At 32.9% G+C, this 13,055-nt stretch overlaps 1 protein-coding gene and 1 long non-coding RNA gene across 4 annotated transcripts; one reads left to right on the forward strand and one right to left on the reverse strand.

Moving 5' to 3' along the window:
* Positions 1-4,961: 4,961 nt before the first annotated feature.
* On the reverse strand, positions 4,962-8,234 carry LOC122594054. 3 transcript variants are annotated; one of them, XR_006322920.1, is made up of 4 exons: positions 8,038-8,234; positions 7,719-7,857; positions 5,327-5,478; positions 4,962-5,209 (listed from the first exon to the last, which is right to left on the reverse strand). It is a non-coding gene; the product is annotated as an uncharacterized LOC122594054 (long non-coding RNA). The 3 variants fall into 3 exon arrangements; XR_006322919.1 differs by having other exon boundaries at positions 5,327-5,485; XR_006322918.1 differs by lacking the exons at positions 4,962-5,209; positions 5,327-5,478 and having other exon boundaries at positions 7,622-7,857.
* A 2,671-nt stretch (positions 8,235-10,905) lies between these two features.
* LOC122594649 (protein DOG1-like 3) lies at positions 10,906-12,221 on the forward strand. Its single transcript, XM_043767079.1, has 2 exons — positions 10,906-11,396; positions 11,683-12,221. Exons 1-2 carry the CDS (start codon positions 10,944-10,946, stop codon positions 11,914-11,916), a joined length of 687 nt encoding a protein of 228 aa, XP_043623014.1. The 5' UTR covers positions 10,906-10,943; the 3' UTR covers positions 11,917-12,221.
* The last annotated feature ends 834 nt before the right edge of the window (positions 12,222-13,055 follow it).

Below are 13,055 nucleotides of genomic sequence, written 5' to 3' on the forward strand. Positions count from 1 at the left end.
GCCTACGTTGAACAGTACGTGATGACACACTCATATTGAGCTGTTATTAATAAAATGAGATTATAATTATAATTATAATTTTAGTCTTATATAAAAGTTTGTACAAATTAAAACCGATAAATCCATTTAATTATTCGAGGTGGGTCTGGGTGCATGAGTTTCATTTCTATTGTTTGGTACGGGTTTATATATCTTTCGGGCCTTGTCGAACAATAATGATCGACGGCTAAGCTAATAATCTATGATACGAAAAGGCTCTTTAACGTGAACGTGATTAATACGCGCAACTTATTGTATTAGCGTACGTGTAATTCATGCATTAGAAAAATGATTTACAATAGATATCATAATAAACCTTAAATTAGGGCATATATAGTTTAATTTTAATACTCGTATAATAATAAATTTTGTACGAAAGTCAATGATTCATCATCTATATAAAAATTTTCATCGTTTTATGTCATTCTTATAATCTTTTAGGAGGTTGTTAATTTGTTGAGACTTGAGAGTATCAAATCGTACGATTCGATGTTGTTTATGTGGATTCCTAAATTGTTTATGTTTTTATGACAACATGGAACATGAGATGATTAAATTACAATCCACGAGAACATTGCCATTAATTTGTTTACATATACAATTAACTTAATCATTCATTTTTATTTTTTTTAATATTTGGTATGGATACGATCTTAAGTAAACCTCACCATCATTATATGAAATTTTGCACATGCGTAGACAACGTGAAGTTGCCTATGGATCGTTATAGATATCCACACCGACATTTTGTCATTTGACCATGAGTCAGTTACAAATATTTATTGTTGGTTAGTTTATGTCCGGGTTAATTAAATGTATTAATTCTAGACTAATGTTATAGACTTTGTTGTTAACAAATAGGGCTACAAGTAAACATGATAATATCACAACGAAACATTGGTTATTTTATTTTGGTGTCACCTCTTGGATTGTTGGCTTGTTTGTACTTTATTTGGGTTTAGCTGGGCTTTTCAAAGGAATTGTGAATTTCAAGCTGAATGAAGAATTGTTAATAAATCTATATATAATTTTTCAGGTGTAGACGTGTAGTACCACAACAACAACAATAGGACCCAATTTCTAAGTGGAGTATGGGGGAGGTGAGTTGTAGACAGTTTTAGCCTTACTCAAAGGTAGAGAAACTGCTTCCATAAGGAACTTCAGCCATAAAAAGGTAAAAGTCGAAAAAGGGGTAAAGTGATTAAGATACATACCTGTCGGTCGAAAGAAGCAAGAGAAAAACTATATATGTTTACTGAAGTATCAAGATGTAGACGTGTAGTGCTTGGTAATAAGATTTGATTATAAGTGCGTGCGGGGAACTTATATAGGAAATTCTAAAAAGTTCAATTTGAAATATTACATATTACCATATAAAATAAATGTAATGTGTTTAGAGGCAACGTTCATATGATATATCTCATTATAAATATGATAAGTACAAACATGAAAAATTATATTGTTGTCAAAAGAAATAGACAAATATTTTAATTGTGTAAAACAAAACTTATAAAGTAAATAATTTTAGGAAAATGTTAAATGAAGCCTATAGGAGTTCACTTAACGTGAATAAAAAAAATTGTACATGTTCATATGAAAAGCTTGTCTCCCCAAATCTATACACCCTTATAATACAAACTAGGTATTCTCTTTTTGGAATCTCTTAATTTCTTAAAACATTTATTGCATACATTTTTATCTACTAAATTACCTCATTAACTCCTTAAATCTTATATCAATTATCTATCTTACTCGCCGCCGTTGCCACTACAAGTTGCCACCGCCACCACCGACACACCGCCACTTATACCGCCGCATTGCGCATGTATTCGTCTAGTTTTATAATGAGTGTACAACTATTTAATTCATTTTAACAAAAACCCTTAAAAATTCGTCTAACAAAACTCATAATTAAAATATAGGAAAAAGATTCGACCCTTTTGTATTTAAAAGTACTAAACTAAGTATTTAAATAATTTTTTGATTCATAAAATTCGCGTTATATAGCATCCATTCATATACAATGCTGTAAGACGAAGGAAGCATATAATATAAAATGCTGGGGGAGACACGTAACATGTGGATCAACAGTGTCCTTTTGGTCCGGATCTGTGACTGTTCGTTGTGGTTCTTTCAGAATCAATTTAATGTTGTCTGCATAAAGATCATAGTATTTGTTTCTCTTATTTCAGAAAAAATAATAATAATATAAACAATTATATATGTTCTTATAAAATGCATCCATGTATATTTGTAAAGTATGTATTACAAAACTAGAACCCACAATTTATCATTACAGAGGCCAAAAGTTACGATTTAATTACATATTAGCCCGAAATTTGTACACCTGTTTCTTTCTCATGCATCAATATATGTATGACAATGAAAAAAAGTAATCTGTTCTTTTGTTGAACTTAAATTATTGTGTTGTGTGTTTTTTTTCTCCTATTGTATTTAATGTAAGCAATCACATATCTTAGTAGTAAGACGGATCGGAGATTGAATATTTCTCTAGCAGAATTAACTACTAATTAAGAGGCAAACGATAACATATGGGCCTGTTGAAATCATGAAAGCAATCAAGCAAAGTATGTGTCAAAGAAAGCTAAAGGATAGTGCATGATCGAATTTCCAATTCGTGTTCTATGAATATTTTCGAAATTCCGCTGCAACTTTACCAACTGAGTCGGATTATGATTTTCAAAATCCACTGTAAAACCTCATATCATATTCACGTTCACACATGACATATATTAAAGGGTGCAATCAGTAAAAAAATACCATTAACTAAATTAGAACTGTAGATATTAATATAAAGTATAGTTATTGTGTACAAACAAATCAGTTGCCTATATTAATAAACATGTAAAATTAATTACCTTTGTAACAAACAGTTAAATATACTGTACATTGCAAACTTTTAAGAGACAGAAAGTTGCACTTGCAAAACTCTTATACTTGGTAAAAATTTTATGTACAAAACTTAGTTAAACTTACAATATAGATTTATCAAGGAGCTTCTTTCTGCTTCCTCTATCAATGCTGCAGCGTAGCCCTAACATCTTTCTTCATTCTGCTTTAGGTCTTTTCTGCTGTATGCTATTATGCATTGATTTAATTGGTCTCCAAATGTGTTGGCTGAAAATGTCGTGGTAACATGGTCTCGTGCTTTTGAGCCGTTCTTATTGCCAACAAAGGTGTTCTTAAGGAACTTGGCCATGGCTAGTGAGAAGCTAAGTGGGGTCAAGTCACACAAAACCTTGTCTCACCATCTCACTGTCTCCAAAGGTCCACCGCTATTGTAGGGCTAATATGGGTTTTAGGGCAGCCATTGCCACCAGTAGGATATGTTTATCCTGAAACTACAATTACACAATCTTCGGCTACATCAAGAGTCTAATATACTACGTAGAAGTGGAAAACGAGTAGCTTTTGGTATGGGTCGGGTTTGGGTATCAGTAGCCGGTGCAGAATTAATTCATAACAAAGGTCCATATGTATGCTTGTACACATATATTCGATACACACACATAGACATTCTCATTTTTCCTACCAATGGGTTCCATCAAGACAATGAATACCAGGGTCCAACTAGAATTTTATATACCCGGTCTTTAGCATTATTTACTTTTCTCAACCAGCTGGCCCATATAAGCAAATGAAAAAGATTGGTGTTTGGCGTAAACATATACCACCCAACTACCCAAGACTTTTAAAGCAGGCTATCTGTGCATGATCTTCAATCTACTGTTGAAATTATGATCAACTTAAATGGATTGCGGTAACAGTACCTCCAAACACAAAACATGAATTTACATAGATATATCATACATGTTACAAGGTTATAAGTTCTTGACCCAAAAACCACCCCTGAGAACCCGAAAATATTGCTTCCTGCTATAGATGAAAAGTGAATGAGTTGAGCAACAATATGTCAAAGTCACTTTAATTTCCTTCAACTCTGAAGACCCGTTTGTGAGAATAGTTTGCAGTCCTTACAGCAAGGAGTATTAAGTTTCTGCTTTAAGAACAGTACATCATTTGAGCTCCAAGCGCTCTGACCAATGATAAAAGCTCACAAATCTGCTTTCTCTCGAAAAGTTTCTGTTTTATATAATTTATCTTGTGTTTACTAGTTTATTTTGGATTTTAAAAAGTCTAGTTTACATGGTCTAGTCTTCCTGGTAAAAGGGGATTTGAGATATTATGTACAAGTTTCAAGTTGAGTTGACGAATCCAGTCAATCCACTCATTCAACTTTTAATATCTATTTTCTCTGCTTCATGTATATTTACTCCTCATTCAGTCTCCGTTACTAAAACTCACAGAGTGTAACTGAATTTATGAACTTGGCCCATTTGACCGCGGAAAAAGTGACTCATTCATAAGTAATGGTACTTCCCGTCCATTGATGCAATGATGCCTTTATGATAAGTCAAACAATACATAAAGTACATCATTTGAGCATGGAACTCTCTGATTATCCTAGGTACAGGACAAGTTTTGCTAGCAAGAAAAGAAGTACAGATACAAAATTTCCATACAAGAAACAGATACCCGAAAGTTTCCTCTAAAGCCAAGTGCTAAAAAACTCTTATTTCGATCATTGAAGTGGTATTACAGATGAAGTATGTCTTTATTGACATAGTACTATCTTTCTATCGATTAGTAGTAAATTTTGTATCTAATAGAAGAACAACATAGTTTACCAGCCAACTACCACTCTAATTATATGGTTAGCACAAATTGTAAACAGAGTTCAGCAGTAACCTAAAAACTGAGACAGTTCAGCAGTAACCTAAAAACTGAGACTAGCTTGTATCAGTATAATATAACCAATTTCCAGCAGAAAAAAAGTATTTGTACTATATACTGGTGTTGATTTAGCCTCATGGTAAAAATATAAATAGAAGCTTGCAGCATGTTTTTGTGACTTATGAAGAATTAAAACAGTATACAAGGCAGGCTATGACATTTTCTAAGGTGAAAGAATTGTACTTATGGATATAATGAATGCAACTTATTACATATAATATGATGAAAGGCTTATAGTTAAAAACACTTGCCTGCAATGGTACATTAAAAGAGATAAGCATTGCAAATGCTGATACTGCCAAGTTGGGGGAGTATGTTCTTTTTTTATAAATGATTTACTGCAAGAAAATTCAACCTGAAAAAAGGAACACCAGAAGTAAGACCCTAAAACCAGAAAGGTTAAAACTTCAAATGTAGGTTTGGTGAACCTCAAAAAAGATATTTCCTGAGAGAAAGAAAGTGTATGCTTTACTTATTTGGTTCACTGAACTGGTCCGCATTTACTGCTGGATGATGTACAGTTGCTTAGTGAGCAAAAGTGGATGCTATATAAATTTTCAGTTAACAAGAATCAGATACGCCATCCCTGTCGTTAATTATTGTTCTAGAGCTTTTATGGGCATCCTGTAATCTTCAAAGAAGAGAATAGTGTTTAGTGACCTCAACAAATTAATCAGGGATAAAACAATCGAATACAACCTAGCAACACAATTAAGTAGATAACTGAAACGCAACTCCAGCAACCTTTGTAGACTTTTTCACTTCGAAATTGGAACACAGATATGCACATAACGCATGCAAACAATAAAAAACAAATACCTGAATATTTAGCAGGCGCAACTGTTCATTTTCTAAGAGTCATTATTCTCCATGGCCTCTCACAAGTTTACTTACAGACACAAAAAGAGAGAAGTGGTGTTATTATTAGTGAGATTAATTAAGTTACTTACCAATTTCACTCCAAAGGCTTGTATCAGTCCTTAATGAAGTCTTGTATCTTCCCTTTTATCTTTAATTAGCTTTTGTTTCATATTGTAGTCTCATTTAGGTAAGATTTTGATAGCAACTTTCATGAACTGATATAAGCAAATTCTATAGATATATACAGATTATGTGCACTAAACTTTAAATGGGCGAGCCTGTATGCGTGAGTGGTAAGATGACAGAAGTCTCATTTTTGGTAGGAGCATGGAAATCTCATTAAGTGTTGTTGAAGACTTGAAGTATATAAATCAGTGAAGAACCAAGATAATAGTTTGTCCTGTTTTTCTTTTTCTTCTATAGACTAGAAACGGCAAATCCTTTTGACAACTTGGATGCATGTTATTATACAACAATATGCCCAAATGGAAATTCGATAACAAGGCAGATGATTTTTTCCCCTCTTATGAGCTTACAGACTAATCTCAAGTATTGTTCTTACTGTATTTTGATACATGTGGCGTGCCCGGAAAGGCTTTGTTTATTGACGGGAAACCGTGGTGTTCAATAAGATGATTGGTGACTGACATCTAAGCAACTAAGTCCTCATTATTTTTGTATCAAGTCGAGAGCATAATTATCCTCTTTAGATTGGGAAGCTTGGAGTCGAGTTAAAGTCTCAAGCTGATTTCACTGATTTTGTTGGTGCTTAAATAATGTTGTTGTGCATTTGATGTACTGCTCCTCATTTTTCTGCAATTCTGTTGTATAGTTCGGCTCTAACACCTAGTTGGTTCGTGTTTTAAGATAAAAATTGTTTTGGGTGGATTTTGTAAATAAATAAGATAAAAACGTGTTCAACCTAAACTATATTGATTCTATAAAAGCTATCAAAAAACCAATCTTATCTAAAAAGAAGGAAACAAACTAAAGAGATTACGATGAATTCAATCCATGTAACTCTTCACAAGTAACCTTCTTCGGTCTCGTGAACGTGCCAGTATGCCCCCAATGCTCAGCATCTGAATTCTTGACAATCAATTGTATATTTGCACATCTATATGACTATATCTATAATCTATCTATAAACCCTTATAAAGGTATTGGGATTAAGTTTTAAGCACTTTTTTTCCATAATACCCTCCTTAATTACATTATATTTTACACCTCTTCCTTTAAATGCCAAAATTATCCATATCAAAATTTAAACCCAAAAAAAAAACCATATCAACAAAAAAAAAAAAATCACTCTTTCTAGCCGATCTCCCTATCGCAACCTTTGCCATTAATTCATCACCATCAACAACTAAATCACAACCTCTCTCTCCGAATTCATCGTCCCAACTACCGCCGTCAAATTCCTCACCATCAATAAGGGTTTTTCTGATATTGACAGTTGCCTTCTCGCTACCGCAACGTTACGACGGGCACGAGGCTAGTCCACTTTTGTGCATATTTCAATAACTTATAGGTCGAATTGTACCTTTTATGAAAGTTAGTTCATTAAATTCTGGATTTTTGTTACCTTATCAATTATCCCCTGGCAACCGTTAAAAAGAAAAATTATTCCCTCGATATAATTTTATTTAGGAAAACGTTAAATGCCGACTTCACTTAATGTGTCAATCCTGATTTATTATAAATGTATAACTATTTAATACACCATATAAAATCAAAATATCAGCTTAAAACCCCATATAGTAAGATGAACTGATATTAATAGTTATTCATCTAACACAATATTTTCAAGTTTTTTCTAAAATTAAAAATAAGTATATAAAAAAAAAAGCAATATAGCTGGGTTACCTCAACAAAAAATTTTTGTGTTTCTTCCCATATCAACGAATTAACGAAAAAACCTATATTATTTAATCAAAATCCAACCAATTCAAAATTTTTGATTACAAAAGAAAATAGCTAACCATAGCGCTAAAAATGGATACCATTTTATATGGATTTGGATGTGGGGTCAATCAAAATCAACAGGTTTTGAGGGATCTTCTAACAATCGTCGGTGTCGTTGATGTCTCAATTCTGATTCCTGTTTCCGTTTCCACTTGTTAATCACAGCCGTACATATTACTGTTCATAAACACAAGTTTCAATTTCATTATCAACAACAACAACAACAAAAGGGCCCCTGCGCGGGGTATGGGAAGGTAAGCTGTAGATATATATTATTGATTACATATATATATTATTGATTATATAGATATATAGATATAGATATTAAACTAAGGAAAAATTGAATGATGAATTTACTTCCGGCGCCGATTACATAGAGGATGGGCAAAAGCTTCTGAAGGCCGCCGCCGATGTTGTTTCCTTGTCCGATTGTCATTTTTTCTTTTTCTTTTTTAATTTCTATTTTGCTGGATTGATTTCTTCCCCCAAAACAAAGAGACGGAATTGTGGGTGTGATTATAATATTTTACATATTCTACCCTTTGCTTTCTTGATTATTCTCCAAGTTTCATATATGGGAAAATGATTAGTACTCTACTAGTCTACTGTTACTTAAAAAAAAAATTACAAATTAAACTTTTAAATTCGATAAACATACATAACCTTAAAATTTTATATAATCTCTCTCTAAATTTTACATAATTCTTCTGTTTTTCCTTTTAAGAAACTTTGTAATATTTAAACACATGAATGGACATTATAAGAATTAATAATAATGACATTTGAGTTATGTTTAAAAGATTATTGTAATACGGAGTATAATACAAGGTTAAGGTATTGTTGATCGACAATTTACATTTTATAGATATTGAAAAGAATGTGAAAGGTTAGGCTGATATATAATGAAAGGTTGTAAAAGCTCGAAATAAGTTGAAAATAACCAACTCCATTTAAATAGGTTGGCTAGAGATATCTTTTAAATTTACTAAATGAGTCTCGGGGTGAGTTTTTTTCAAGATCTTGTGTTCGAGTCTTGGGTTTCTCATCTCAAAATATTTTCCATGAAAATAGGGTTGGAAGTACAATAAATCGTTGGTTAAAATTGTCTTCAGCACGTCTGAATCGAAACTAAATATACAAAAAAATATATAAAAAAATAGAAATAATTTTAATCAAGTATGGTAACGGTTGTTTTTATAATTATATTTATTTATACAAATTTTATTATTATAACTCTTTTTTAAATTTAAATGTTATAATCCTAAGTATAAAATAAGTATAAATGATCCAAAGACTTCATATCTACAATATTTTATATAACTTTTTTTTTCTGAATATTCAACCGGTTTGCGACATCAGAAAAACGTCACCGTATAATGGTAAAGTCTTGCGCGTACTTTAGACAACGATATGTTGATCATGGCCGTTTCAAGTATTCGTAGAAAAAATCCCCAATACTTATCATCTCTAAGGATCGAACTCAAGACCTTGGGTAAAACCTAGGATGTCTCTGACTAGTTGGAATCATCATTGGCTATATCATTGGCTATACAACTTAATTTACATTTACATATTCCAATTTTAATTATTATATCATTCAATCCTTGAAAATAGTCACGTTATCAATTTTCATTCAGATGTCATTATTACCACCATAGTTTTCATGACATTTGACTCAACTCATAAAAATTAAAACATTTATAAATATTACATAATATATCATAATATAATCATATATATATAGCCATAAACATAGAATATATCTCTAAATTCGTGATAAAAATATCAAACTATATAAATAACACACAAAATAATGTAGCAAAATAAATATATAATATATAACAATAGTATCAAACTACAATAATTATAAGTTTGCGACTTGTGACTCGATCCAAGTTCAGTCAATGACTTCTAAGAGTTTGGACAAAAACGAGTCATCAAGCAAGTCGACTCATTTTCAATGTAAATTGACTCGACTCGTATGATTCGACCTATGATTCGTAAGAGTTTAACAACTATAATTACCACAATCACGACTCACCTCTCACTTCTTGTTGCCGTCACCATTTCTGGTAACATTATACGAATAACCTGCTAATTTGGATAAAAAGTTGTTACTATTCCATTTAGAGTTTGTACAAATTAAGTTTCTTTTTGGTATGTCACAAGAAATTTATTTAATCAATTTATCTACCGAATATGGATTGACAAAATTTTAAATTAAAATGGAAGTGCATTTTATATAATGAAAATAGTGCATTTAATTGAAATTCGATCTTCTCATCTCTTATGCATCACAAAAGGCACCTTAAACCTGATGAAATCATTTTAAAGTGAATAGTATAGTAACATACTAACACGTGTTTAGTGCATAATAACTAGGGGGTAATCGAGCCAACACAGTGTCAAGCTCGAGCTCGACTCGATTGTAAAACTCGAAGCACAAAACTCCACTCGAGCTCGACCGAGCCTTTATTCTCAAGCTCGAGCTTGCTTTACAAATCGACACTTTCGAGCTCGACTCGGCTCAACTCGATTAAGAATTAAAAATAAGTTTAAATTAAATTAGTCAGTTCGATAATTTCAAGCTCGGCTTGGTAGAATATAATTTATTTAAAAATATATAATATTCAAGGGTAATATTGAAAATAAGTACAAGCTCGATTAAGCTCGCGAGCTTTTCGAGTAGGCTATATTGAGGCTTGAGCTCGACTCGACTAAGACCGAGTCAATTTCGAATAATTTTCGAGTCGAATTCGGGCAACTCGCGAACTGTATCATCTCGTTTAGACCCTAATAATAACTATATAAATTGTAAGAATTGAATAACTTTCAATTTGATTGAAAATGTCTAATGAATGACTTTAAAATCATAAGTTAATAATCAAATCCATTAATTTAGATATAGTGATCATCAAAATCCCATTATTCCTGTTCCTACTCAAAACCTATACACGACATATATCTGAAACCAAACCACTCGATCCTAAAATTAATATTGACGTACCAAGTGTAAATTGTTTGTATCTTTAATTAGGGCTCACCAACACCACAAATCTCCTTCAATTCCCGTCGTTCATCGAGCCGCCGCCGACATATCCCAAACATTCGAAATATATATATTCTCACAAAAATGTAGTCTTAACCAAGAAGCTCCCTTCTATTGCTCCCCTTCAATAAAACAGTAGTACCCTGCTTATATATATATCCCTCTCTAGTCTCTCTCCCTCTATATATATATTTACACATTTTTATTTACATATATGGACTTCCAAAAGTTCTACGAAACATGGTATGAGCAACTCCATGACCAAATCCGGCAGCTCACAAAAGCCCCTCGTCCACCCACCACCGACGACGGCGACAAACAACTCATCCAACTCGTCAACAAAGTCATGCTCCATTTCTCTGAATTCTACAGGGTGAAGTCCCTTGCCGTAAATCAAGACGTGTTGTCTATATTTTCGGCAAAGTGGTCCACCACCATGGAACGATCCCTTCTTTGGATCGCGGGGTGGCGGCCCACCACCGCTTTTCACCTTATTTATACAGAGTCAAGTATCCTTTTCGAGTCAAGGCTCGTTGACATCTTACAAGGGTTGCGTACCGGCGACCTGGGTGACCTGTCGCCGGCACAGTTCACCCGTGTGAGTGACTTCCAGTGTGAAACTGTTCAACAAGAAAACTCCATCACCGGTCAACTTTCGGAATGGCAGGCATGTACCCTTTATTCATTTCATTTACTTTTTCTTTTATTTTCGGTCTTCAATATAATCTTTTAAAAATATATATATATATATATGTAATTCCTTAAAGAAAGCAGCACATTGCATGATGTATTCAGTTAATTAGAATCAGAGACAAAATAATTTGAAACATAAAATTAGAGATAAGCAAGTTTCATTAATTACTAAATTGTGTTTAATTATATATCTTGTGAAATTGTGTTGATGCAAAAAATAATTGATTGAAAATATACGTTTTGTGCATATATATATATAGCAGGATGAGGCGATAGAGCTAATAGGCGGGACATGTATGGATCTAGAGAAGAAGACAGAAAGGCTGGCAATGATTGTCAAGAAAGCGGACGAGCTACGACTTCAGACGTTGATGGCGGTGGTGGAGTTACTCACACCGCAACAGGCGGTCGAGTTTTTAATCGCGGCAGCTCGGTTGCATTTTGGGATACACCGCTGGGGGTTAAATCATGACCGTGAACGCACCAAAAAATGACCGACTTATATATGGAGCGATGCTTTTAATTTTTGGTTTATTAATTACTATAAGGGCTTTTCCTTAATTAATTTGTATCGCTAGTTTAATCCATTTTCGTGTTTGGTTTTTTTGTTTACTAATCTGGCCTAATTCTAAGTCAACCGAAAGCTAGCTAGTTGTTTTATCAACTTGAAGGTGGTTTTAGAGCTGAATACCTATCACTTTTGGAATTTTTTTTCTTTGTAAGAGTATTCTACAAAATGTGGCAACGACGACGACAAAGGTACGTGCACGGTGGCAAACTACTTGGATGATATGCTATTTTTGCAAACTACTATATATTTTGACTACTACTGTCTTTGTAACTTTTTTGTACACTTGCAATGATCATCAATATTATTAATTTTCACTATATAATTTTGAGATATTTCGTTTCAAAATATATGATCGAGATATATGTTCGGCCTTTAACATTGGCTCGCGAATCGTCCTAGTTCTTACCGAACAACAGGAAGGAAGAAATAGATAATACTAAGATAATTTGACGTGACGCACGGCAACTAACACTCCTGATCGATCCACCAATTAATGGAAAATGTTAGCACATTTATTGGGATAATGTGAAGGTCATACGATGTGGCAATTTGCTTTGCATGCAGAGCAACACGTGTCATTGATTTGATCTACGTGTCCTAAAATTCTGAAAAATATCAACCAGTTACTTTTATGTGAAGCTTGCCTTTACTTATTTTATTGGAGACAACTTGACAAGGACATGGTCAGAACTTTTACTTATTAAAAACATACAATACAATCCAACGTGCGTTACGTTTACACCGAAATTTGTAACGTGCGTTACGTTTACACCGAGATTTGTAATCAAATCTTGAAATGTAAAGACATTGAGAGAGTGTTATAATTAAGACGTACAGTTGGCAATTCACTCGGACAACTTTGTATAGACGTCATACTGAAATTGTTATCTGGTATCTGTTAACATTTTAAAAGGATAATTGGATTAAAAACTTCTAATTTCATGTATCGTTTTGACACTAATAATAAATATTGTATGGATTTTTTTCCATGTATTTCATCAGTCTCACACATGGGCAATGGGTTCATAAGATATAAATTTTTTTACTTGTTTTAACAAGTAG

The sequence above is a fragment of the Erigeron canadensis genome, chromosome 3 (assembly GCF_010389155.1).
Source record: "Erigeron canadensis isolate Cc75 chromosome 3, C_canadensis_v1, whole genome shotgun sequence".
Classification (NCBI taxonomy): domain Eukaryota; kingdom Viridiplantae; phylum Streptophyta; class Magnoliopsida; order Asterales; family Asteraceae; genus Erigeron; species Erigeron canadensis.